At 54.2% G+C, this 25,266-nt stretch overlaps 1 protein-coding gene across 4 annotated transcripts in view; it reads right to left on the bottom strand.

The window, feature by feature from the left end:
* Positions 1-4,894: 4,894 nt before the first annotated feature.
* DNMT3A (DNA methyltransferase 3 alpha) overlaps positions 4,895-25,266 on the bottom strand; it is a 99,929-nt gene continuing 79,557 nt past the window's right edge. For 3 of the 4 annotated variants that reach the window (XM_047067819.1, XM_047067818.1, XM_047067817.1), the window contains exons 7-23: positions 17,716-17,931; positions 17,293-17,451; positions 16,815-16,922; positions 16,409-16,565; positions 15,928-16,077; positions 15,776-15,820; positions 14,955-15,034; positions 14,331-14,443; positions 14,015-14,198; positions 13,714-13,798; positions 11,343-11,488; positions 10,489-10,579; positions 10,151-10,299; positions 9,041-9,126; positions 7,165-7,234; positions 6,210-6,328; positions 4,895-5,156 (exon numbers count right to left, since the gene is read on the bottom strand). In XM_047067819.1, the coding sequence (XP_046923775.1) occupies positions 5,015-5,156; positions 6,210-6,328; positions 7,165-7,234; positions 9,041-9,126; positions 10,151-10,299; positions 10,489-10,579; positions 11,343-11,488; positions 13,714-13,798; positions 14,015-14,198; positions 14,331-14,443; positions 14,955-15,034; positions 15,776-15,820; positions 15,928-16,077; positions 16,409-16,565; positions 16,815-16,922; positions 17,293-17,451; positions 17,716-17,931 (2,100 nt within the window). In that variant the 3' untranslated portion in view covers positions 4,895-5,014. Of the gene's footprint in view, positions 5,157-6,209; positions 6,329-7,164; positions 7,235-9,040; positions 9,127-10,150; positions 10,300-10,488; positions 10,580-11,342; positions 11,489-13,713; positions 13,799-14,014; positions 14,199-14,330; positions 14,444-14,954; positions 15,035-15,775; positions 15,821-15,927; positions 16,078-16,408; positions 16,566-16,814; positions 16,923-17,292; positions 17,452-17,715; positions 17,932-21,253; positions 21,403-25,266 lie in introns of those variants that run through there. The other variant, XM_047067820.1, reaches the window with a different exon arrangement.

Raw genomic sequence — 25,266 nt, 5'->3', positions numbered from 1 at the left:
CCATGCTAGCTCCAGGCCAGTCCTCGGCAACCCCCCCCCTCCCCTCGCCCCCACCCCCAAGCCTGTGCTGGAGGAAAGCCTTTCCTGCCAAGGACAACTCCAGTGTCACCTCTAATCGCAAGCACTGGGAGCGAGTGGAGAGACAAATTCAGATTCCTCACCTCCTGGGATCAAAATGGGGCTGGCTAGCAATGCTGTTCTCGCCAGAATCTTGGGTCTGCTGTTCCTCTGACCAAAGGAAACTGCCAGCTCTCTCAGATCACAGTGCCAGGCAGATCCCACAGCCCTAACCCCACAGAGGGGGATCCTGCAAGTTTCCTAAAAATGACTCCTCTGAAAGACCCCAGTGCCACAGCAACTCTGGCCAAGCAGAACAGCGACAGGAATTCGAAACCTCCTCCAAGATCTGCTTTACCTACACTTAGATCACCAAACACGGGAAGACTACTGATTGCGGTTTTCCTGGAGAACATTTCTCAGACAGATCCACTGAAACCTTCCTTCCCTTGCTCCTGCTACAGACCTTCCTGAGCCGGACGTGGCGGGTATTCCCATGTAGGCTCTCCCAGAGCTGCCAGCAAAGAGGGACGGAGGGGGAGCCGGGCCTCATTAGCCCAGTTCAAGGTCCAGCAGCCTTCCCTGCTGTCCCAATCCGCACCCTAGCGACTCACCAAGACTCCCAGGGGCATCTCCACCAGCCAACCACTCCCAGGCCTGTCTCAAAAGCTAAGAGGTCCTGGATGCTCTTTGGGGAAGTTTGCTTTCTAGAAGAATGTTCAGTAGCAGGAAAGTTCTGGGGTCTAGAGAGAAAAACAGATAGTAATGCACTCATGTCGTCATGTACTGACCACGAGACCCCTCTCCCCCCTGGTCCTCACCTGCTGCTTCCTCAGCCTACTGTTCTCTAGTCAGCCCACAGGGAAGGGGCTTAGCACCAGCCAGCTTGAGGCCCACAGGGCTCAGCAGCCGCCTGCTGGGAGACTCACCTCCTCCTGAGACAGGCGACCAAGGGCTCTGTGACCCTGGCACAGGCCCCCGACTACCTCCCCCGGACAAAAGCCACCAATCTCTTTGGCACCACCTTCTACTTGGCACCTGCAACAAACGGGGAGGCATCCTCCTCAGTCCCTAGAAGCCCTGGTTTCCAGGGGTACATTTCGTTACAAAGAAGATCCCACTGGGGACATATTCCAGAATTTTCCCTAGGCCCTCCTGGTTTCTCCGCTCCGTGCCTCTACCCTCGGCTTCGCCCACAGCAAGCGTAACGATCCCCACCTTAATCCTCGCACGACCCCGCCTCAGCCAAAGCACAGCCCTCCTTTAGAAAGCGACCAGATACATGTCCCCAGAAGCGCCCCTGCTGGGGCTGGAAGTAGACTGAGAGCATCTGGCATGGCCAAGTTGGCACATCCCCAAGGTCCCCTACACCCTCTCAAATTCTACTGTGGGACCAAGCCCACGGCTTGGGCTGGAAGAAAAGCTGGTGATTGTGAACTGTCATCTGGCCCGTTCCGGGGCCTAGTCAGGTTGCTAGACCAGGAGGAACAAGTGCTCTTAGGTTATCACCCACAAAAGCCAAGGCCTCCTCCGAGCAAGCTGGCTGGCCCACACTAAGCCCTCAGGCTTTGCCACATCCATGGCTGCCAAGTTTCTATCCCCACACCGACCCCCTGGGTGGAGCTTGGGCCATCGGGAAAGGCAAACCCCTTCGCGTAAGCAGTGGACGAAAAGCCTAGGAGGGCCGAGAGAGCCGGTAAGTCTGTTTGCAGAAGAAAGGCCCGGAAGAGACGGTCCTGACGCTGGGGACTGCGAAGACCTTAGTGTTGGCCAGTGGGGGAGGGAGCACCTTGGACTGCCTGAGGCAGCCCTCCTCCCCACAGCCCTCCTGGAGTGGTGCTGGTGAACTCCAGGCCAGGAGGATGGAGCCCGGCTGGAGGAAGGGACGGGCAAGCACCACGATTTAGTACAGGGATTCCAACGAGGGAGGGGCGGACGGATCCCCCCTCCTAGCTGCTCCAGCCCCAGGGGGGCCCACCATCGCCACCTGCCACCGTGTCACAGAGCCGGCAGGAAGCAACTGGCTGTGATTTTAAAAACCAATCTGACAAGGAAATAGTAGCTTGAGGCCCAGGACCAAGCACCTCTAAAAGGAACAGGAGACCACGGCCACCAGCTGTGCGCGGACTCCTGAGCAACGAGCAAGGGATTCAAAGCCTTGGTTTAGTTTTGTCACCAATTATTAATTTGCTTTATTCAAATAATGAGTTTCACTGTCCCATTTTTTTTTTTTTTCCAATGGAAGCCCCCTTGGCCGAGACAGACCTGGATGTCAATTTTATTTTGGTTGGGGGAGAATAGGTAGGGGGAGTCGAGGGCTGACTTTACTGGTGCCTAGAGTTGCAGGTCAGTATCACAGGTTGCTAACAGAAGAATCTTTTGACATCACCAGGGGCAAAAGAGATAGAACGCTACCTGCTAGAGGAGAGCACCTGCGAAAATAAAACCTCCTCCTTTTCCTGCCTTCAGCACCTAGCAACTTCTGGGATTGACAGTCTACCTGCAATCAGGGCAACAGAGGTAAAGAGCTGCAGGGCCGACGCCACGAAGTCCTGAATCCTGGGGAGAAGGGCGCTGGGAGCCCCCTGGCTGTGTGTGTGTGTGTGTGTGTGTGTGTGTGTGTGTGTATGTGTGCGCGCGCGCACGCATGCGCGCGTGCACGCGTCCATTCTGCATCGGTAGAATTCTGTTCCTGTGTATGCGTGTGGGATTGATTGATTGGCGTGGGGCTTGTCTGCAGTGGGACCCGAGGCTCAGCATCCTGAGCGCCCCTGCCCCGCTCCCCACTACATAATATTTCTTATACGTGACCCTATCTATGTATTTATATAGCGCCTATCACCGTAGGCCCTATCTTTCTAGGGATGCGAACTCGGGACCATGTGCTTGACAGCACACCTCCCAGCCCTGCCAGTCCCAGGAGGTGCCATCCCCCCTCCCATTATAAAATATATATCTCTATATGCCACATATCTACACCCCATCTATCCAGGCAAGCATCTGCCCATTGGGCCCTCACCCTGGAGCCACCAATGCTGTCCCTGCCTACCGCCAACGCCAGGCTGCCCGCCTCGGTAGGAGGTGTCAGTGCACTCGGGGGCTCCAGGTGCTGCTGGCTCCAACGAAGAGCACAGCTATCATCAGACCAAGTACTAGAAAAGAAATACACACCACTCCAATCATACACACGAGGAGAGAGATGGCCCGGTCCTCCCTCCAGCCCTGACACCCGGGACTCGAGAGGAGGGGAGTAGAAGAGAAGAGGGACGCGCCCGGAAGGCCGGCCTCGGGGACTCCTCTGGCCGCCTGGCTGTCGCTGCGCCCGGTGGCCCACCTGGCCCGAGGGGTGGGGAGCCAGGGCACCAGGGCCACCACTAACTTAGAAGCACCCTGCTCCCCGCACCTTGGTTTGAAACCGAAAGGGAGGGGGGTTGGGTTTTTGTTTTCTTAAAGAAAATCTGAAAACAAACATAATTATAACCAGAACCATAATAATAATTATAACAAAAGGTGTCATCAGCCTCCCAGTATAAAACTGCAGCCTTTGGAGATGACCAAAAACATCACATTCCAGGGGCCAGAAGCCGCCTTGTGCACAGAGGGTGGATGGTGAGGGCCTCATAAAAGAACACACAAAAGGCGACTTAGACAGGAAAGCACCAGTACGTTTTGTATGTTTTTTTATTTGCTCCAGGTGGGGTTTTGACTGTCACTTTCCCACACTCTGGATTATTTCTGATCCCACCACAAGGAGCCCTCGAATCGGCTAATGTGAGAAATTGGGAATGAAGACCCCTTAACCTGCCATCTTGCCGAGGGAGTCTCCTTTTTGAAAAAAAATCAAAAGGTTATTGCGTGAGCCTGGATGAATCCCACTCTTAGCTTTCCACGGTCCGACCACCTCCTCTCACCCCCTTTTTGGCAGGGAGGAGCGGGAGAACGCGGTTCCCAAATTCTCCTCCTTCACCTTGTGAAAATACCAAGGGGAAAGCCCGCCATGGTTAACGATTCACCTTCAAGCTGCCTCCCTCCTCCATCCTCGGTTAAAACCCTTTGCACATAAGGCAATGTGGAAGCTGATGTTTTTACTCATCTCGCTGTTTTAAAGCACCATTATGAAGTCAGGTTGTACAGTAGTTAACAGTACCTTTTATATATATATCTCATATCTATCATATATATATAAACTGTAAACAAGAGGTAACAGCGGCTTCTAGAAACTGATTTTCTTCAAGGTTTCCTGTGTGGTAGGCACCTGAAATACTGTATAAAAGGGTCTTGTGTGTTCTGTCTCCCTGCTGCTAGTTGGGTTCTGTTTTGCATGACCAGGAATGGTGCTGGCAAGACAGCTCAGTGGCTGGGAGGGAATTCTGCCGCTGAGTGTCACTGTTTTCTGTCCCCTGCTTGTGCTCCTATCTGATCAGGCTAGAGACAACAACAAAAAAAGATATATAGTAAAAAAAAAAAAAAAAAAAAAAAAAAAAAAAAAAAAAAATCCAATATATAGATTTCTATAGAATTTCCTTTCTTCCTTCTCTCCCATCCTTCCTCTGCAAGGTATCGTTACTATGTCTTGTTACTGATTTTTGCTGCAATAAACCTTCTTGTTTCAGTCACAGCAAGAAACAAAAACCCAAACAAACAGAAAACCCCTCTGAAAAGAGTAGAAAACAAAAGGTTTGACCAAAAAAAAAAGGGGGGGGGGAGGGGAGCTTGGTTTTGTTTTTAAATAGGACTGAAGATTAACATTGAAAAATCAGGAGATGATGTCCAACCCTTTTTGCAAAAGGCAAAGCCCTCCGGTATTTCCGCCTCTGTGGTTTTTGTTTTAAATTCCTTTTTCTCTTCTGGGTGCTGATACTTCTCTCCATCCTCATGTTGTTGGTGTTTTGTTGTGTTTTGTTTTTTGTTTGTTTGTTTAACTTTGTGTCACTACCTCGGTTTGCCCTCATGTCCCTTACACACAAGCAAAATATTCCTTCAGCGGAGCGAAGAGGTGGCGGATGACGGGCACACTCCATGACCGGCCCAGCAGTCTCTGCCTCGCCAAGCGGCTCATGTTGGAGACGTCGGTATAGTGGACAGGGAAGCCAAACACCCTAGAGACACAAGGCAGAAAGGGCAGGGGTCAATGTGGGCGTGGGCCAGTCTGCCAAATCTTCTGCCCTTCTTCACCAAGCACGACTCAGGCACCCAGCCACTTTCTGTGGACCTGAAGGAAAGTAAGATAATCGCTGTCCGAGAGGCGCCTCCCAGTACAAACAAAGTTAGCATTTGTGAAAAACACCTCCGCCTGAGAAGATGGAGACACAGGCACGGCGGGTATGGAAGTCTATATACTTAAATGCACATCCCTAGGGCACGCCTGGGCGGCTCAGTCAGTTAAGCGTCCGATTTCGGCTCAGGTCGCGATCTCACAGCCTGTGAGTTCGAGCCCCGCGTCGGGCTCTGTGCTGACAGCTCAGAGCCTGGATCCTGCTTCGGATTCTGTGTCTCCCTCTATCTCTGCCCTTCCCCCATGCACGCGTGCTCTCTCTCTCTCTCTCTCTCAAAAATAATAAAAAATAAACATTTAGATAGAAAAATACACCCCCGCCCCCTCCACCTCTGGTATCTTCTCCACAAGAGCAGACTCAACAAAGGAGTTGGACTCTTGCCTGAGTTCAGAAGCTTCAAGTTTCTGTTTGTTCTGTTCATTTGCGTAAATGGTCTCTTTGGCTAAGCTGCAGTTACACTGACACTGAAGAGGTAATCTAGCCCCAGAGTCTGGTTTGCACCAAATCAGAGTGCTGAGGCCGCGAGGCCTACCTTGGTCCCGCGCTGCCCCGGTGTGCAAAGTACCTACAACGAGCAGCACAAGTGGAGGAAGATCCTGTGGTTTAGCCGCTCGAGCAAGGACCTCTGGGAGCGAGCCAAGGCACCACGAACCGATTCCTAGACCCCTCTTACCCTGTGTGACCAACCTCACGATGCACAGGAGTCCTCCCCAGGAACCTGCCCTGTCAGGAAACACTTGGGAGGACCCACCGCTCACAGGGCACCTGTGGAAGGTACGAGCCTGGCCGGAGGAGGCAGCGATCCCTCCTCCCTCACAGACAGCCACCGCTTCACCCCACACACCCCACGACACCAGCACTCGGCCTCGGTACTACCTTTCCATTTCAGTGCACCATAAGATGTCCTCTTTCTCGTTCATGAAGACGGGGAAATGCTGGTCTTTGCCCTGCTTTATGGAGTTCGACCTAGTAGTAATGGTCCTCACTTTGCTGAACTAGAAACAAGGAGAGGAAAAGAATGAGCACTCATCCGCCGGCTGTGCGTCTAACACATGTGCCAGGCCCTTGCCGGGACAGGCAAGTCCGACACTGACAAGTCGGGCCCGGTCCGTTCCGGTGGCCGGGGTGAGGCTCCGGCGTGAGCCTCTGCAGATCCCACCGCCCTGCTCTTCGTCCCACTTTGAGGTCACCCGGCCATCCTTAGTCCAGTCCCGCTGGCCAAGGACTTGAGAAGTAGCAGCTCGAGCCCAGGACTGAACTTCCTAAGTCTTCTGAGAACTGGTTCTTGCACACGTGAAGTAACTTGCAGGCAAAAGGAAGCCAAACGACTCGGGAGCTCGGACACCTCTGGGGTCCCTGCAGAGTGTTGGCGAATGTCGGTGCCTGCTCTCGTGGGCCCTGACGCCTAGTACACTCACTCCAGGAGATTTCTCCAGAGAGAGATGCGGCTTCCACATCACAGGAGAGATGTGCGGTCCCGAAGGCTCGTGCAACAGGCCCTGGCCAAAAAGCTTAAAAGCCCGAGCAGATCCAGGGACTGTGGCAAAGACGTCTTATCGAGTGTCTGCTTCCCACAGGACCAGCAGGCGATGCTCAACGGATGCGCCGGAGACTAGGAAGGACTTCTGATCTCTCTCCTTGCCCTCCAAGCTGTCCCCCGGGCCCGCCCCTCTGGCCGACTGGCTGCATGACCCCGTGTCACCTCCCAAAGTGCATTCTCCACACTAGCTGTGGACACGGCCCCAGAGGCCACTCCGGCTCACCCCGCCCTCTCTGCCCTTCTCCCTGCCCCTCCCCCCCCAGCAGACGGCTTTGGTGCCAGGGGGCTAACCTTGGCTATTCTGCCGTGCTCCAGACACTCCTGCAGCTCCAGCTTATCATTCACAGTGGATGCCAACGGCCTAGGAGGCAGAAAGAGAAGGTAACGCCAGAGACCAGGAGAGCATCGGGGACGCGCCTGGCGGCCATGATTCACACGGAGAAGGAAAAGAGGGCTGATGTCACCCACACACGTTGTGACCCCCTTCACACGCCCCCCAAACGCAGGCACACACACTGCAGCCATCCAAGGACAGTGCAGCAAGTATTAATCCTTAAAGGGAAGTTCCACAGTGGTCTCAATCCACGAATAAGCAGGTAACACCTGCCCCAAAGAAGGAAAACCCAATCGCTCTTGTTAGTTATCTTTAAATATACTGAGCTTTCAAAGTATCTGTCAGGCTTTGGGGGTGACCAAAGGTTCTGTATCTTGACTATGGTGACGGTTTCCATGGGTGTGTATGCTGCATGAAATTCATCGAAGTGTGCACCTTAAATGTATAGTTAAAAAGGCCTACGTTCTTGCACAGTCCCCAGAAGACTAAAATTCCGTGACATTCAATGTGTCACTTCTCACAGGGCAGAGCAGATCACTGAACATCACCTTCGGCGCTGACCTTTTCTGACCTTTCAGAATACTTAGTGAAGGTTTCCCATGGCAGTCCACCACCTCAGTGTGGGACCCACAGGGACCCACGGCCTGAGTGGGCGCCTCCAGCCTCTGCCCTGTTCACGCACACACTCACTCTACTTGGTCCCTTGTGGTACCTCTGGTCCTCCTCGAAGGTCAGAGTTCTAGAATTTTAGAGTCGGAAGAAGCAAGTGAGAATAATCCCACAGGACCAAGATCCGTGAGGAGACACTGAGTTCGTGGCTCCATGAAACACCGGATTGCGTAATCCAGTCTGCCCTTCCAGTACACATACGTCTTGGGAGCTTAGGAGGACACTGAAACAGTTTTCAGGCCAGCTATCCTCCTGACCATCTCCTTCCCATCAACAGGCCCTCACAAAAGACAGCAAGCAGTTTTGCTACATGGGTAGGAGGCTAGGGATGTTCCTACAACTTCACGCTAATGGCTGAGAGGAAGAGGAGAAGACTGAGGCCAGGTTAGACGATGTTTCTGATTTATAGATATAGCAAGGTATATAATCCACTCTTAGAACATTCTGGAAAAGAAAAAAAGAACATCCTGGAAAATATTTCCCTACATAACAGATATCTAGATTGGGCGGATCTCACTCCGCTCTTAAACAGACTCTCAACCAGAATTCCTTTCCCCTCATAGGCCTTTTTAGAATGCATTTATTCCACTGAAGAAATGAAGTTGCCTGCATGAACATCTGGACATTAAAATCTCTACCTATGTAACCTAAACAAAGAACATCCTTCCAACAAAGGACCTGAAGCTAACAAAGTGTGGGGATGACAAGCGAAGCTGGACCCTCTAAGCTGCCCAGTGTTGCTTCGAGGGTCCCTCTCCTGGAGCAGATGTGGCCCAGGTGTGGGCACCACTCCTTCCCATCCCACATCCACCCTCCGTGGCTTCACCTAGAAGACTAAGGTCAAGCGCAGTCTGGATCCATCACCGACGTGGGAGCGCAAACTATGTCACTCAGCAGCATGGGGATTCTCCTTTTGTGTAAAGGGTGCCCTTTCAGAGGTCCTATTTCGGCCATTAGTTTCTGATTTCTCAGGCAAGTATTTTCTATGCCCTGACTCGCCTTCTCCCTCAAGGAGAAGGAAACAGAGAAAAACACGGCCGAGCGGCAAGCTGGTCAGCAGGGGTGGCTGCCCAAGAGGGCCCCTCAGTGACCTCCTCCTCCTTGGCCTGAGCTGCCTGCAGACACCGACCCGCAGCCACCCCAGACCCGGGCTCTCTCACCAACCTGTTCATACCAGGAAGGTTCCCCCAGAAGTAGCGGGCCCTGTGTGCAGCTGACACTTCTTTGGCATCAATCATCACAGGGTTGGACTACAAAACAGGAGAAAGATTAAAGATGAGCAACAGAGGAAAATCAGAGTGCGCCAGGAAATTTTGCTAGTTTTAGAACCTTACAGCCTCAAAGCCGCTTACTCCTCTCTCAGGAAGCCACACAGTGGAACAGCCTGAAGCCTCTAGGAAAAGCCAGAATGGAACCCAGCCACATTCCACATGCTCTCATTAGAACATTCTAGACCACTGCAGTCCAACTGAACACCCTGTGATGACGGAAATGTTTTCTGTCTGCCCTGTTCAATGGAGTAGCTGCAGGTGGCTAACGAGTACTTGAAATGAGGTTAGAGCGACTGAGGGATTTTTAATGTCAATTTAAATACCACGCGTGGCTGATGGCTACCCTATTGGACTACATACCTCTAGCTCACCCAGAGGCTCTGAGTAAGAAAGTTCCAATGAGTGTGGATGTGTTCACTGTGTGTCCAGATTATGAGCCAAACAGACGCTTGCGCTTAACGTAAGAACACCGAGCGGGAGCATGGGCTCGAGCTCCCAGACTGCCCACCCCAAGAATGCCTCTGGCCACAGAGATCCTGAGTGCACGGCTCCAGCCGGCTCAGAGCTGAGCTGGGACCCACGGTAAGCCATGTTTTTTCCTTCTCAGATGCCCCAGAGCATCTGTCGTGGTGCCAGGGAGTGAGGGCAAGCCATTCTGGTTGGGGAAAATTGATCTGGCCATCTCAAAGGTTCCCCCAGTGAAGCACCACACAGAACCCCAACTCTAGGAGTCTGGCACCCCACCTGACTTAGGAACAGTCCTTCAAGCCCTGAGGCCCACACCCACACACTACCGCTTAGAGTGAGACCACAGGTTCTTTCCAGGGTCGGCTTCTAGCAATGTTTCCTCCCTAAATGGGAAGCCCTGAGCTTCCCAAACAGGCCCCTTGCAAAGCAGAAGTCACCAGTCCCCAGCTCCACAATGCAGATGAGACAGGGATAAAGCAGCAGTCCAAGGTAGAAGCCATTAGTGAGCTGGCCAAACCAAGGTTGCTGGCTATACCTCGAGAAATCGCGAGATGTCCCTCTTGTCACTAACGCCCATGGCCACCACATTCTCAAAGAGCCAGAAGAAGGGGCGATCATCTCCCTCCTTGGGCCGCGCATCATGCAGGAGGCGGTAGAACTCAAAGAAGAGCCGGCCAGTGCCCTCTGAGAGGTCGGAAGAGAAAGCCATCAGCTGGGGCTGTCTGCATGAGACAGTGGTGTGGCTCGGGCACAGGGAGGGCAAGGGAGGACAGGGTCATTGGGAGTAGCTGTCCCAGGGCAGAAATATCCAAGTAGGAAACCTACGTGCGGAAGCACCAGCTCAGAAGGTGGAGGGGTGAGCACGGCACCTACCGTAGAGTCCTTTACGGGCAGGGTTGACGATGGAGAGATCATTGCAAGGACTGCCCCCAATCACCAGATCGAACGGGCCCCATTCCTGGATCTGGGAGGATAAAGGTAATGTGATGGCCTGATGTCCGGGGACAGAGGCAGAAAGGAAGAAATTATCTGTGAATTTGGCAAAAAAGTACTTTGGCATGGGAGAGAGGAGACCCAGCTGCTTGGTATGCTCACTACATACGTTCGTATCTGATACCACATATATGCCCCCCTCCCCCAAACACACACACACACCGCCCCATGGGCACTGAGGCTCTCTGAGCTCAGTTTCCTAAACAAAGGGATTCAGCCGGATAATCTCTGAGGCCAGCAGGGAAACAGCGTGCTCCTGACAGGAAAAGCAGCCACTTAGAGGGAAGGCAGTCCGGGCTGGGCAGCTGCATCTGAGGGTACTTTGTGCTCTGCACATTTTGGACAGGGTATCTGGGCCATCTGAACAGCCTCCAAATGCCCTTGGGGATCCCCGAGGGCCTGCACTTTCAGGGGTAGAGCTAGATAACTGGAAAGACAAAGGGTCACTTGGGCAAGACGCTGCCAGAGCCCCCCAGAAAAGGAGGCTGGTAAAGCTGTTGCCAAAAGTATTAGAAAAACGGGAACCAAGGCGCTCTAGTAAAAAGGCCCTGAAGCTAGCTGGGGGCTGCCCATCTTCCTCTGCAGACAGGAGGAAAACGGAAGAGAAGAGGCTGGGGAAAAGGACAAAGGAAAAGAGCAAATGAACAGAATGCAAGGGGGCGCTGCCGCCCCCCCCAGGAGCAAAGCGCAAGGGACGCAGAGAAGGCGGGACGGGTCCCACTGCGCTGACATACATGCTTCTGTGTGACGCTGCGGACGTCCCCGACGTACATGATCTTCCCCTGGTGCCGCACCATGCCCACTGTGATGGAGTCCTCACACACCTCGGAAGCGATGTAGCGGTCCACCTGAATGCCCAAGTCCTTCAGCACCAGAAGCCCTGTGCCAGCCAGCAAAAGGCACGGTCACTGGGTCTCCTTCCCAGCACCCTGGTCTTCGCAGGGGGCTCTCTGGCTGGCTAGACACATGGGTCAGCAACAGGCCTGAACCCTACCCTGCCCGGTAAGCTGCAGGATCCTTCTGGACCTCTGTCATGCCTGCTTTGGCATGAGCAAAAAGGCAGTCAAGAGCAGACAACAGATGGTTTTCAGGACCAGAGAGAATAGCAGGTGACTTTTGGGGAGGCCTCTTCTTTGCTGTTTCTACATCCTGCATATACTAGCCTTCCTCACCCCTCACCCATGGCCTCCTGCCGCAACTCTACCCAGCCTCCAAGACTCAACATAAATGCCACCTGCTCTACAAGGTTTCGCCAACACCCCCCCTCCCTGCACCCCGCAGCCCCCTGGAAGCACCTCCCTGCCCCTGGAAGCCCCTAGCACTCTGCGTCTCTCCCCAACTCATTATAACGGTGTGTATTTCTAATTCAGCAGTTAGGTTGCAAATGGTCTTCAGGACAGAGAAGGAATCTCATTTGTGTTTCCTCCTGAGCTAGCTACACTCACTTTCTTACCACGATCCCTCCACAAATGCCTGCTAATTGAGGGCAAGGAAACAATTAGAACAGACCCTGAGAGCTTCCGGAGAAACAGCATCATCTCCACTGCTCAACAGGCCTCCCCACCAAGGAGCATTTACAGCCTGTTGGGGTGTGACGTGGTTCCAGAAGGCCTCAAGGTTCTGGCCTGGGAAACCAAGGCTGTAAATTAACTTCTCCACGTTTACATAATATCAACGTGGAGCTGAGAACAGCACATAAGCATCTGGGCCGGGATGCTACCCCACCCTGGCCCTCTGACAGCCCGTCTCCCTCTGGTCACAAGTTCTGAAGAGGGTTGTTCCTTTCTTAAGAACTGAGAAGCCGGGGCACCTGGGTGGCTTCGTCAGTTGGGTGTCTGATTTCGGCTCAGGTCACGATCTCACAGTTTGTGGGTTTGAGCCCCGCGTCGGGCTCTGGGCTGACAGCTCAGAGCCTGGAACCTGTTTCAGATTCATGGTCTTCCTCTCTCACTACCCCTCTCCCACTAGCACTCTGTCTCTCTCTCTCTCTCTCTCTCAAAAATAAACAAACATTTAAAAAAAAAACAAAACAAAACTGAAAAGCCCTCAGGGCACCTGGGTGGTTGAGGTCATGATCTCCTGGTTCCTGGGTTGTAGCCCTGCACTAGCATGGTGGAGCTTGCTTGGGATTCTCTCCCTCTCTGTCTGTCCCTCCCCCTCACATGTGCTCTCCCTTTCTCAAAAGAAATAAATGTTAAAAAAATTAAACCTTTAAAAAAAAAACAAAAACAAAAACGGGAGAAGCCCTCGGCCTATGAGCTTGGCAGATGGACAGAGGTCAGTAGCACCTCTCAGGAGGGCACACTGGCAAGGTCAAGAACCGCATGAAAAAAACTTCCCATACGGTGACCCGGCATTCCCTACAAGAGAACAGTCTATGTGTGTTATGTGTGTATAAAGATATTGTCAAGGACTACTCGTAACAGAGAAAAAACAGTAAACAACCCAACAGAGATCAGTTAAATAAATGATGGTACTTTTACCCAATGGAATCCTATGAAGCATTTTCCAGTAAGGGAGGTCCATGTTAACATGAAAAAGCACTCATAGTATCAAATGAAAAGGCAAGTTACAACACAGTGTGCATTTTACTATCCTTTCGTTTTATTTATCTATCTATGCATGATTATATAAACACACATTCATATACCCGCAGAAAAAAAAATATAAAAGGACAGACACCAAAACACTAATTATGGAATTATGGGTGATTTAAATATTCTTTAGACTCTCTTGTTGATAGTTTTTTTGTTGTTTTTTTTTTTACTGTAAGTTACAGTCATCACACAACAGAACTGCCTGTGTTTTTGTTTTGGTCGCCGAGTCTGTCCTTTGAGGCTTTGTGAAAATCTTCAATGATCTCTGGCTAACGACCACCCTGTCCTCTGCTGCAGTGCCTCCCCCATTGAGAAACATCCTGGTTTACCACTGATTTTGCTTCTCATTGAGCACAGAAGTTTCCTCTCTGAGGTAATATTTTAACAGCTGTCACGTTAACTATCACTCTGTTTTGCCGGAGTTACACACACATGGTCCCTCAGGCACAGCCTCCTCGTCCCGGGACCAGGACGGTGGCACATCTTGGGGTCCGTGCCACACACTCACCTGTAGCAATTCCGTCGAATAGAGACAGCACCCGGATGGGCTTCCTCTTCTCGGCTGGGACAGGTGGGTAAACCTTCGGAGGGTCCTAGGCATGAGCACAACAGGCCAGGTGAATGGCCAGGATTCTGCAGGCCTGCACCCGGGGCTGGCCTCCCCCCAGCCAACTAGGGCTGCCCTGGGTTTCCAAACCCGCACCCCTGCCCAGGCCCCTCGACCACCCAAGCACTCTGGCTCTAGCCGAGCCTGCCCTCTGGTCCGGCAGGGAGGGGGTGGAAAGAGGCGCCCCAGGCCCGGCACTCACAAACTCCTGGTCGTGGTTATTGGCAAAGAACATCTGCAGCCGCGAGGGCCAGTCGTCCCGCCGCCGCAGCAGCCCGTAGGTGCCCTTGTGCCCGCACATGTAGCAGTTCCAGGGGTCCTCCTTGATGGCCGCCTGGGCGGCCCCCGGCCCCACCAACAGATCCACACACTCCACACAAAAGCACCTGGAAGGAAGCCCAGTGGAGCAGGGCTGGAGCGCGGCCGGGGCTGGGGCCGGGGCCGAGGCCGGGCAGGGGGGCCGCTTGGCCCCGGACGGAGCTCGGCTGGGGGGCTGTGGGCCAGGCAGGGACCCTCACCTGCAACAGTTGTTGTTCCCACACATGAGCACCTCGCGTCCCCCACAACAGATGGTGCAGTAGGACTGATAGCCGTCGTCATCGTACTGGTAGGCGCACTCCAGAAAGCAGTTCTAGACAGCAGAGCGGAGGGTCAGAGACCACCAGGCAGCACCCAGGACAGCCACGGCGAAGGTGGGCTTTGAACCCAGGTCTGAGCAGGGGACAGCAGGTCTCCCGACCCACGGCAGTGCGTGGAATCAAGAGGCACGAGAGCAACGCCAGGGAGGGGACCGCATCCCCTTGTCCCTTGCTGCGGTGCTGGACTCTTCTCCTGGGCCCCCAAGGACATCCATCCATCAGCCCGTTCTCCCTCACCCCACACTAGGGACTGTGACATTGTGAGCCCACATCCGGGGAGCAGAATGGGCTTTAGAGGGGGAAGAATCTTTCCGGGGAGGACAAATAAGGGCAAGTAAACGCTCTGAAGGCCCAGGGTCTGTTATCAGGACTCTGCGTCCACAGTGAGCTGTGGGGTCAACGTTGCTGCCACCCCAGGCGACTATAAGCCCAAAGAGTTGAGATGGCAGAGAGCCAGGGCCCCAGAGTCACTCTCAACCACGTCTCTGCTGGGTGTGCTCCTACCTTACAGTTTTGGCACATTCCTCCAACGAAGAGAGGGTGTTCCAGGGTGACATTGAGGCTCCCACAAGAGATGCAAATGTCTAGAAAGCAGGGACAGCAGAGAAAGAGGAGTGAACGTCACCAAAGGGCCCCTTCCCACCTTGGGCCAAAGCCCACTCCAGAAAAGCTACAAAAAAAGGGCGTGTTAGAGCCGCAGCCCCAAAAGGAGGCAGACAGAAGTCTGGGAGAGCACCCATGGAACAGTAAGACACCAGGGCCCCAATCTTAAAGCTCATTAGCTCTCAGAGCAGCAACGCCTACTGCCCAGGAAAGGTGTAATTCAATGACAGAAACCCGCCCAGGAGAAGGCCCTGACCCTGGGTGACTCTGGGGACAGTCCAGTCCCTGGGCTGTCTTTAAGTCTCGTGCTCCTGCCCCATCTTTCCCAGCCCTGAGGGCCCCACGCTAGACAGACTAGGTCAAGGGAAACAGACAGGAGATGCTCCAATGACCACGGGATGAGAGAAGGTGAGGAAAAGTAAAAGGCCCAAAGGTCACAGGTTTAAGCAAATCCAAGAGGCCACCTCGCTCTGACCCACTGGAGTGTCCCAAACCCTAAGGACCAGCCCATGTCACTGACAGGAAAGCGTGTGAAGCAGGCTGGGGGTGGGACATACAGGAGAGAGGCCTTGACTGGGTACTGACATCCTGTGACATTCGAACCTTTCTAAATACCTATGCTACTCTGTGCCGGGCACCACACGAGGAGCCAAGCCCTCCTGCCTGTGCCGGGAGCCACAGACTATGGACTTCCCAGGGAGTCAGTGCCCACGAGGACTCACCCTCGATGTTCCGGCACTTCTGCCGCACCTCGTACACCAGCCGCTCTGCGGAGGGGAGGAGAGCCCAGCATCAGAGGGGGCCGCAAGGGCCACGCCCGCGCCTCTGAATGCCAGCCTCGCCACACCACTCTCTCCAGAGCCAGGCCAACTACCTCTTGTGCGTTCGTCAATGATCTCCTTGACCTTGGGCTTCTCAGTTGTGCTCTTTCGGGGCTTTTTGGCTGGTGGGGGTGGTGCATAGGCAGCTGCCTCAGGCTCGACCCACATGTCTGTGTAAACTTCTTTGTAGGGGTTCTTCTCCTCTGGATAAAGGAAAGCAGGTGACGAGACTGTGGTTACCACGGACAAGCAGTGCCAGCTCCCTCCCCTCCTCTGTTCTGCCTACAAAGGGGTGCAGCCTGGTCCCCAACTTGTTCTAGCTCCCAGCCCCCCAGTGCCAGCAAGCCAACGGGAGCATCTTATTCTGCATCCCAGAGCAGCACCGCCCCTACGCTGACCCCAGGGAAAGGGACACACCCCCCGGGCCTCTCGACAGAGGCACCTGGTGCCTCTAGGCAGAGCCTTCCCAGCCCTGGCATGGAGCTACCTGGCTGGCAGGGGTCCCAGAAGGCTGGGCTGAGCACCTGCATTTACCTTCGGGTGGCTCCAGGCCCTTGGGGCCGGAGGGCTGGAACCCTCCGAGAGCCCATTCGATCATCTGTTTGTTCTGCACCTCCACGGCCTTGGCAGTGTCGCTCTCATCGCTGTCATGGCACGCTGGGAACAGCTTCCCCGCACGGCTACTGGCCACCTGGAGGGCAACACTTGTTGGGGAGAGCGTCAGGACAGGCTGGAGGACAGCAAAGGTGGCCTGAGGCAAGAGCTGGGAGAAGGGGCAGGGCAGGACCGCAGGAGAACACTGGAGGAGGGGAGCGCAGAGAGGATTCCCAAGGGCCTTACAGGTGGACCCCCTGCCTGGGCCTAACGTCTGCCCTCTAGCTTCTAGACCAGCTAGGGGTCCCTGCTGCCTAAGCCCCCTCTGCCTCGGAGGGGCACTCACCTGCAGGACCTCGTAGATGGCTTTGCGGTACATGGGCTGCTTGTTGTAGGTTGCCTGGTGGAAAGCACTGCAGAACGAGCTCAGGGGCATCAGCTTCTCAACACACACCTGGAGGAACAAGCGACGCCCCCTTGCTCCTCCGGCCACACCCGAGCCCCCACCGCGTGCCCGGCAACAGGCAGGTACTGGGGCGTGAGGACTCGGCCTCTGCCCTTGAGAGGACCAGATGCATCGACAAATGATTACACGATGCCCAAAGGAGGAGTCCAACCCAAGCGTGGGGGAGGACCTGAATGCAAGCAGGAAAGGAGTTCTGGAGAAAGGGTCCTGGGAGGCAAGAGCCTGGCAGGCGCACCAGCTCTCCGAGACCGCTTCTTCCGCCCCAGTTCTGGACCTCGCCCCCAGCCAAAAAGCCTAGATAGCCCCTGGGACCCAGACCCGTCCCTCCCCGAGGCTACCACCAAACCCCACAACTTACCACCGAGAACTTGCCGTCTCCGAACCACATGACCCAGCGGGTGCCTTCAGCTGCTCGGCTCCGGCCCGTCATCCACCAAGACACAATGCGGCCTGGCCACCAGGAGAAGCCCCGAAGTTTCCCCCACACCAGCTCCCCAATGCCAAAGCCCCGGCCGTCCTGGAGCCCCAAGGAGCAGAAGTCATTACGTGGTGGTCACGAGGCCCTGCCACCCTGATCCCCCCATGGCAACCCCAGCCCTGGGCATCTGAGGGTCAGGACAGCCAGGAGGGAGCTCCATCTGAACGGACCGAGACAGAGCAAGACTGGGGAGACGAAGAGGCCTGGGGTCAGGTGGAGAGAGGAGAGCAGGACGGGAAGAGCTGGCAGTGGAAGGACCCAGGAAAGAGCTGGACGAGGCAGGTGAAGAAGCGAGCCGCTCACCTCGTACTCTGGCTCATCATCGGCCGCTTTGGTGGCGTTCTTATCCCCGGCGTCGGCTCCCACAGGCTCAGGTGTGGTGGCCACAGTGGGGGACGCAGGGTCAGTGGGCTGCTGCACCGCGGGAGGGCTGGCCTCCTCCACCTTCTGAGACTCGCCAGACCCCTGGTTTTCTTCCACAGCGTTCATTACTGCAATCACCTTGGCTTTCTTCTCAGCCTGGAGAAACAAAGGTAACAGAAGTTACCTTGACCTCTCCAGGAATTAGCAAGGCCGCTTGATACGGGAGGGCTCTTCTCAATCTCTTTGTGGCCTGGAGAGAGTGACAGAAGTATAGCTGAGTTCTTTGCTCATCAACTCAACTGGCTTGCCATGGAAAACGGGAAGATCTGAAGTTGGTTGGTGAACTCAAAACAGTTGGCTGCTTTCCAACCTCCTCTTGTGCCTCTCACACAAATCTTCCTTCATCGGTCAGCATCACCAGTTGCCCACCCTCTGACATGGAAAGATTAATTCTACTCAAACAGTAATTGTGTGCCTCAGCTTAGGCACAGACCTTGGCTCCGCCCTCGATCTTACTTCCCAAGCACGAATTGGATCCTCTTGTCCTTTTCTTTGTAATTTTCCTGGGCAATCAACCCCTTCTATTCCTGGTCTTGGCTTCCAGACCACAAATCCAGTTTTGTCGTGATGTCTACCGAGGATGAAATCACTGTTCCGTGTTCCCTCTCTGCTCAAACCCCACAGAAAGAGCCACAAGAGCTTGTCTGCTCCTCCGTCATTCTGGAGTTCTTAGCATTGTTATCAAATGCATGTTATCGGATTCCCCCCTTCTTTCTACACGCACCTTTCAGATCCAACACCCTACAAGCCACACATCCTCTCTGCCATCCTACTGACCAATTAACAATCCAAACCCAATTATGCTCCCAAGTGGCCAGCCTCCATCCATTCGCCTCATCACGCTCATCCTTCCCAAAACCTGCTCCAAAACTGTCATCACCCTACAGAAAAGAACAAAATCCTTGATCCTTGGCTCTGAGAACCATTTCCCCTAGTGTCACCCCGGCTACTGAATCTGAGGGACACATGAATCTCAAACTTCAAGGCTCTGCACCTGTTTCCACCACATTCGGAGAAAAACATCCCATCTTCAATCTGCCTTTCAACATGAAGCTTTCCCAGAGAGTTTAGAGCTGTAAATGCAAGCCCGTCCTCAAGACTACATAAGAATATCACAAAGCAACTTGGAGTAGAAGAGCTCTAAGCTAGTCGGAGCACCTACATTCCCGCCTTCGCCTGGCAGTAACAGCCGATTCTAAGCAGTCCTTTCTTTCTCTTCCAAGTTGCCCAACCTAAAAAAGCATTTGATCTAAAGGATTTCCACTACCTGTTTCTGACTGGTTTAAGAATCTGATGTACACAAGTATCAAGATTTCCAAGGACTCTCTCTCCAAAACTTGTCAACGGACTCCCAGATGCCAGGGTCCCAGGTGGAAGAACCTTTGTTTTAAGCTCAAAGGCCTACTGTGTCGTCGATTCATTTCCCTTCGGTCTTCCCGTCTGCCTCCAGGCCACCGACCAACCCTGCTTCTGGTGCAGTCCTGAAACACTGAGGATGAAGTCCTGGTTCTTTCCCCCCGACTCCACAAATTCTAAGATGGGACACCGCATCCTTTGCCCCCAGCCCACAAACAGCTGGGAAAAGGAGCTGGATGCCAGCGGTGGAAGAAGGCAGGGCAACTTTTCTTCCCTCCCAAGCCCCTTGCTCACCTGCCGGGACTTTGCCCTCCCCGTCCCACCATCAATTATCTACCACCTCCTCCCCCACAAGAAGGTGCGCCTAGGTGTGTGCTCAACCCCATCCTCTTCCAGGACCAGCTGTGGCAACACTACTGAAGCCCCAGATCCGCTCACGGAGAAACACCATGCCTCCATGAAATTCAGGCATGGATCTACAACAGGGTGCTGCTGTGGGAGACCCAAAGACCCTGCTTCGGGGGTGACGAGGCCCCTCGGCCAGAACAAGGTTGCGGGTGGCAGAGGGCAGGAGGGGCCTTCTTTGGAAAGGTGAAGCCACTGGCACAGAGAACAGCAGCGGGTGGGTGCCGGGCTCCCCAGGTCTAGAAGGGAATCGTGCCTGATGCCACCCTCCTCACTCCCCCACAGCCCCTTTGTCTCTCTTCTCAACCCCTCCACTGTGAGTTCCTGAACATTATTCTTCCCCCACAACTTCCCCCAGCTTGTCAGATGCTGCTGCTGACGGCTGTTAAGCACCCCCAACCCACTAGGTGCAGGAGAACGCGCACCCAGCAGGGTTTTGGCAGGCGGAGGAGGAGGAGGAAGAAGGGGGCCTCCATAGGGACGAGGCCAGCAGGGGTGGGGGAAGGAGGATGGGGGTGGGTTAGCAGCAGGAGGCAAGAGGAAAGGGGAAGAAGTGGCAGAGACGGTGGCTGGGTGGGGGAGGGGCCTCATTAGAATAGTCTGCCTAGGGCAGTGTGGGAATGCCTTTTTTCCACGCTCACTCCCACCCTCCTCCCCAGGCAAACAATAGGAGAAAGAAGGGTTAACTCAGGGCTTTGGCATTTGGGCTAAAGGCTCCTACCCCCAGTTCACAAGAGCCCACGCCAGAGCGGCCCAGAGATTGGGCAGGGCCCGGGAGACACCGCACCAACCCCCCACTACTGTGGCTCAAGGAAGCCACTTCTCTGGAGTTTGTCCAGCCTGGAAAGCCACTGGCAACTCCGCTCTAGTAGAGGCAAGGGCCCCGTGTCCAGGCCCATCTTCCTGGGCAGCTGTCCCGCCTCCACCTTCCTCTGCGACTCAGGCTGCTTTCCGCTCCAAAGGTCAGAGGTCCGGGCGCCCATGTGGACTGCGGGTGCAGTAGATCCCAGGCTGTCCCAGGCACCTCTGCCTTCCCAGGTCGGCGTCAGGCTGCCCTCCACGGCAGCCGCTGACGTGCCACAGCCCCTGTCAGGGCCACACTGCTCCCTCCTACCCAGCACCATTTCTCTCTGCCTGGCCTGCCCCGTGGCTCCCAGTGACACGCAGGAGAAGAAACTGTCCCTCCCAAGAGGCTGCAAGGTTGGCATGGGCCGAGGACAGCATGGTCCGCCAGCCAAGAGCACGGGTCAGCAAGGAAATGCCGACAACCCATCAGCGAGCCACTCCGGCCAAAGGGCTGCTTCCAGCCCAACTCCTGGTGTCCCAGCTCCCGTGGGCCAGGGCCTGCCCCCCAGCTTCACTGACTGCTGCCCCGGACACACACGCTGGGGCTGCTCTTCTGGCCCCTGCACCGCCAGTCCCCACCTGAGCACAGGGAGAAGTGGGGCTGGGGGCTCCTGAAGAGGGAGTGGGTGGGACAGCACTAACTCAGCATCTCCAGAACTCGGGCCAGGCACAGCAGCCAGCTCCTGCGGGCCAGGGAGGCAGACTTTGACTCTTCTCAAATCCAGAGGGCTGCAGCGGCCCAGAGATCCTCCCACCGGCCCCTGCCGCCTCCCCGCCCCCAGTCTCCCCAGGGCTCCGTCCAGGAACCTACCCATAAGGCCAGGTGCAGCCCCTCTGTGGTCCGGCTCAGGTGTGAGCCCCGGCCCTGAAGCTCTGTAAGTAGCTGCCCGTCTGGGGGGAGGGGAAGGGGGCGATGGGGCTGGGGGCGGAGGGGGCCAGGGAGAGGGGGAGGGGGGAGGTGGGGGGGAGGGCTTGAACATTTTCTTTGTCTAGAACTCCAGGTCACGTGGGCCCCGCTGGAGTGCCTGGTTGGCTGCGAGCGGGCCGGGGGAGGGGGCCGGCTCTCAGACGCTGGCAATGGGCCAGCCCCTCTCCTCCCGTCCGAGGGGCGCGGGCCGCCGCTGGGGCCTGGGGGCGCGGCTGGGCCTCCGCCCGTTCCCAGGACCCCGCCCAGGCCGGGGCTGGAGGCGGCACCGCCCCCTCCTCCGGGCTGGCCCTCCCGCCCCCTTCACCCCCAACTCTGCGTGAGCTCCGAGGGACGCCTCGGGGCGAGGCGGGGAGCCCGCGGAGGCTGGGAAGGGGACCCGGGAGGGAAGGGGCTGCACTGCAGCGGCGGAGGTAAGCTGGGAGCGTGGAGAGTACCAGGAGCGCCGGCAAAAGAAGAGAGGAGGTTGCGGACAGCCTGGGAGAGCCAGGAGAAAGTTGGTAAAAGTCAGTCTCTCGGAAGCACAACCAAAAAAAAAAAAAAAAAAAGAAGAAGAAGAAAAAGCTTACAGATGAGCGTAGAGGCCCAGGAAGCTGTAGGGAAAACTCAAAGCACACAGAGATGGACAGAAGGCGCCTGCAGAAATTGGGAGCGCTCCAGACAAGAACTGTTGGGGAGAAGGCTCTCCTCTTCATACTACAGGTGGATAGACAGGGGTCCCTTAAACGCGTGGCTTGAGTTCAGGCTTTGAAAACCTCTTCCTGGCCAAGTCCCTGGGTCCCCTACGTCACTCAGGATCTGCCTTGGATGTCCCATTTTCCCGTTTGTGGGGGGGCGGGGGGGGCACACTCTAAAAGTGTAGCAATTCCTCTTTCCCAGGCACAATCATCTGGTGCTCAGGAAGACTGCATTCCTCTTCTGGAGCCTCCAGGTGCGGACTCAACCATTTCAACCTCCATCCTCCAGAGCAGAGGCCCCTATCCCAGGGAGGAGGGACACACATACACACACACTCTCTCTCTACCCACATCTGATAAAGAAGCAGACCCTCTTGGCCCTACCTTCAAGGAGCTGACAGATTCAACTAGACTTGGAGAGATAGGAAAAGGTCATTGAAAAAACATCTGTGAAGATAACTATACCACAAATACCAAGCCCCGTGGACTTGGATGACTTGAAAGCCCAACAAAAAAAAATGGCTAGTATGAATGATAAATGAGGTTAAGAGGTCAGTGTGGAGCAGAGATGAATCAGATTTGGAATGAAGTAAGATAGAAAGGAAATAAGAGATGTAGGGCTGAGGTGGGGGGAAATCCTTGCCCATCTCCACCTCCCAAGACAACTAAGGCTAAAGGGTGCAGAGAAAGATGTCAATGGATATATCCCACAGCAGTGAAGAATAACACAGGTGTTTCTGACAAGACCAGATGAATGGTTATTTTGGAAAGAGCCTGGTTTCCGTTTGCAAGATGAATTAGAAGGAGGAGCAGAGGAACTGAAGGTAAACGCTGTCAGCAGCAGAGAGCTGTTTAGCCAGCAGCACTTGTCAGAAGATCTGGACTTGGGTTCTGGTTCCGTCACCATGACCTTGAACAAGTCACTTAACCCCAAGAAGTCTGGTTTTCTCATTTGCAAAATAGAAGTGATAACATCTGCCGTCCCAGGCCCTGGAATACCAGCATCTCTTAAAGAGATACTGCCCCAGGTGCCTGGCTTCCAGCCACAGTCAGCTGGGAACATACCAGCTGGAACAGGTGCTGGTATAAGGAGGTTAAGAGAGGTGCTGTGAAGGACGGCCCACCATCCCTCCTGGGGCTCGGCACCCTTCTGAGGGCCATCAGAGCAAGCCAGCCCTGAAGAGGGAGGAAGACTCCAAATCAGAGAGCTTTCTCCCAATAATACTTGGGGAGTTCACACTTCACTCTCCCAACCCTGACTGAGACTCAGAATCCATCCATACAGCAAGGAGAAGGAGTCAGGCTGTTCTGTTCCAACCCATCTTTCAACCCAGTCGAGGGGTCTGGAACAGTTTTTCAGGCGATCCCCAAGCAGAGACCAGAAGCCCTGAATTTGTGCTTCTTGCCTGCTGGAATCCTTTCTGGATGAGCTTCTTCTCTGATGCCTCCTGGGCATCCAGGGCCTGTAAACAGGCCACTTTAGACCTCCCCTCCCAGGCCTCCTCTCAAAATGAAATTTCTGATCTGGTTTGGCCAGCTCTTTTTTAAAAAACTCTAGATCTTGGGGCGCCTGGGAGGCTCAGTCGGTTAAGCGTCCGACTTCGGTTCAGGTCGTGATCTCGCGGTCTGTGAGTTCGAGCCCCGCGTCGGGCTCTGTGCTGACAGCTCAGAGCCTGGAGCCTGCTTCGGATTCTGTGTCTCCCTCTCTCTCTCTCTGTTCCTCCCCCGTTCATGCTCTGTCTCTCTCTGTCTCAAAAATAAATAAACATTTAAAAAAAAATAAAAAATAGGGGCGCCTGGGTGGCGCAGTCGGTTAAGCGTCCGACTTCAGCCAGGTCACGATCTCGCGGTCCGGGAGTTCGAGCCCCGCGTCAGGCTCTGGGCTGATGGCTCAGAGCCTGGAGCCTGTTTCCGATTCTGTGTCTCCCTCTCTCTCTGCCCCTCCCCCGTTCGTGCCCTGTGTCTCTCTGTCCCAAAAATAAATGTTGAAAAAAAAAATAAAAATAAAAATAAAAATAAAAAATAAAAAATAAAAAATAAATAAAAATAAATAAAAAACTCTAGATCTCATCCATGGCATCTCCTTTTCCACTAATACGAGGTTAAACACTTTAGACTCTACACTCTGTGGCCTTGGGACTTCTTCAGACAGTAAGTAACGATCCCTGGTGCATGCAGCCAGGATTCAAAGTGTCACCTCGGACAAGGACCATCAGTTTCACTTTCTCTTGGCCCACTTAATCAAGTAGCCTTTCCCTCCAACTGCCAAACTTCCTTGTTCTCATCCTTTAAAATTAAGCCCAACTCTTAACCTCTTCCACCCAGCTCCCAACTTAAGCATAAGAAAGACCCAACTCAAAGTTGTCCCCTCACCAACCTAGAGCACCGTCCCCCTCTTGTAGCTATGCGGACAGGAAAGTTTCCCCCCTTCTGTATGTATGAGTCACTCAGAGATTCATGTGTTCTTGGTGCTCAGTGAGCAGAGACGGGCCCCAAAACAGAAAAGGCCTCAAATCTAGGACACGAGGTGACTTTAGCAGGATAAAAACAGGGCAGCCTTCAAGGATCCTCAGGTCATGTATGTCCTTGACCTTCCAAAGGAACCTTCCCAGGCTGGTTACTGAGATAGGTCTTTTTTTTTTTTTTTTTTAAGTTTATTTACTTAAGTAATCTCTATACCCAATGTGGGGCTCGAACTCATGACCCTGAGATCAGTAGTCCCAATGTGGGGCTCGAACTCATGACCCTGAGATCAACAGTCGCAGGCTCTTCCAACCGAGCCCTGAGATAGGTCTTTTGATTGCAATAAAGATCATAAACCTGAAATAGGAGTGTCACATAAAACAAGCCAGGTTTTTGGAAACGTTAGAAAGTATGTTGAAAGGGGGAACTGCTGGATGAAAAGATCTAGTGGATGTCAAGAGCCTAAAAGAAGTGTTGGAGAGGAAGTATCCAGGATGGCCCAAAAGAGAGGGTAACTTGAAAGAGAGGGCCGTTTCCTGTTTGACAGGCAGAAAGCAGTGATTCAACAGGCCTGATGAAACACCTCTTAAGGACACCTGACTCTTCGCCCTGATCCTGCACTCATCGAGCAAACTTCTCATTTTAATTATATTTTCCAGCGACTCCGATGCCAGTAAGTTGCCAGAAAACAGCCGGACAAGTGAGTGCTAGGATCTGTGTGGCAAGGACACGTCCTGTTATAAATCTCAGCATTCTGCT

This window comes from Lynx rufus, unplaced genomic scaffold, assembly GCF_022079265.1.
Source record: "Lynx rufus isolate CCGP_SWC_20201006 ecotype Redwood Valley unplaced genomic scaffold, mLynRuf1.p SCAF_8, whole genome shotgun sequence".
NCBI classification, from domain to species: domain Eukaryota; kingdom Metazoa; phylum Chordata; class Mammalia; order Carnivora; family Felidae; genus Lynx; species Lynx rufus.
The sequence above is the reverse complement of the archived record's forward strand: the minus strand, read 5'-3'. Positions and strand labels throughout refer to the sequence as shown.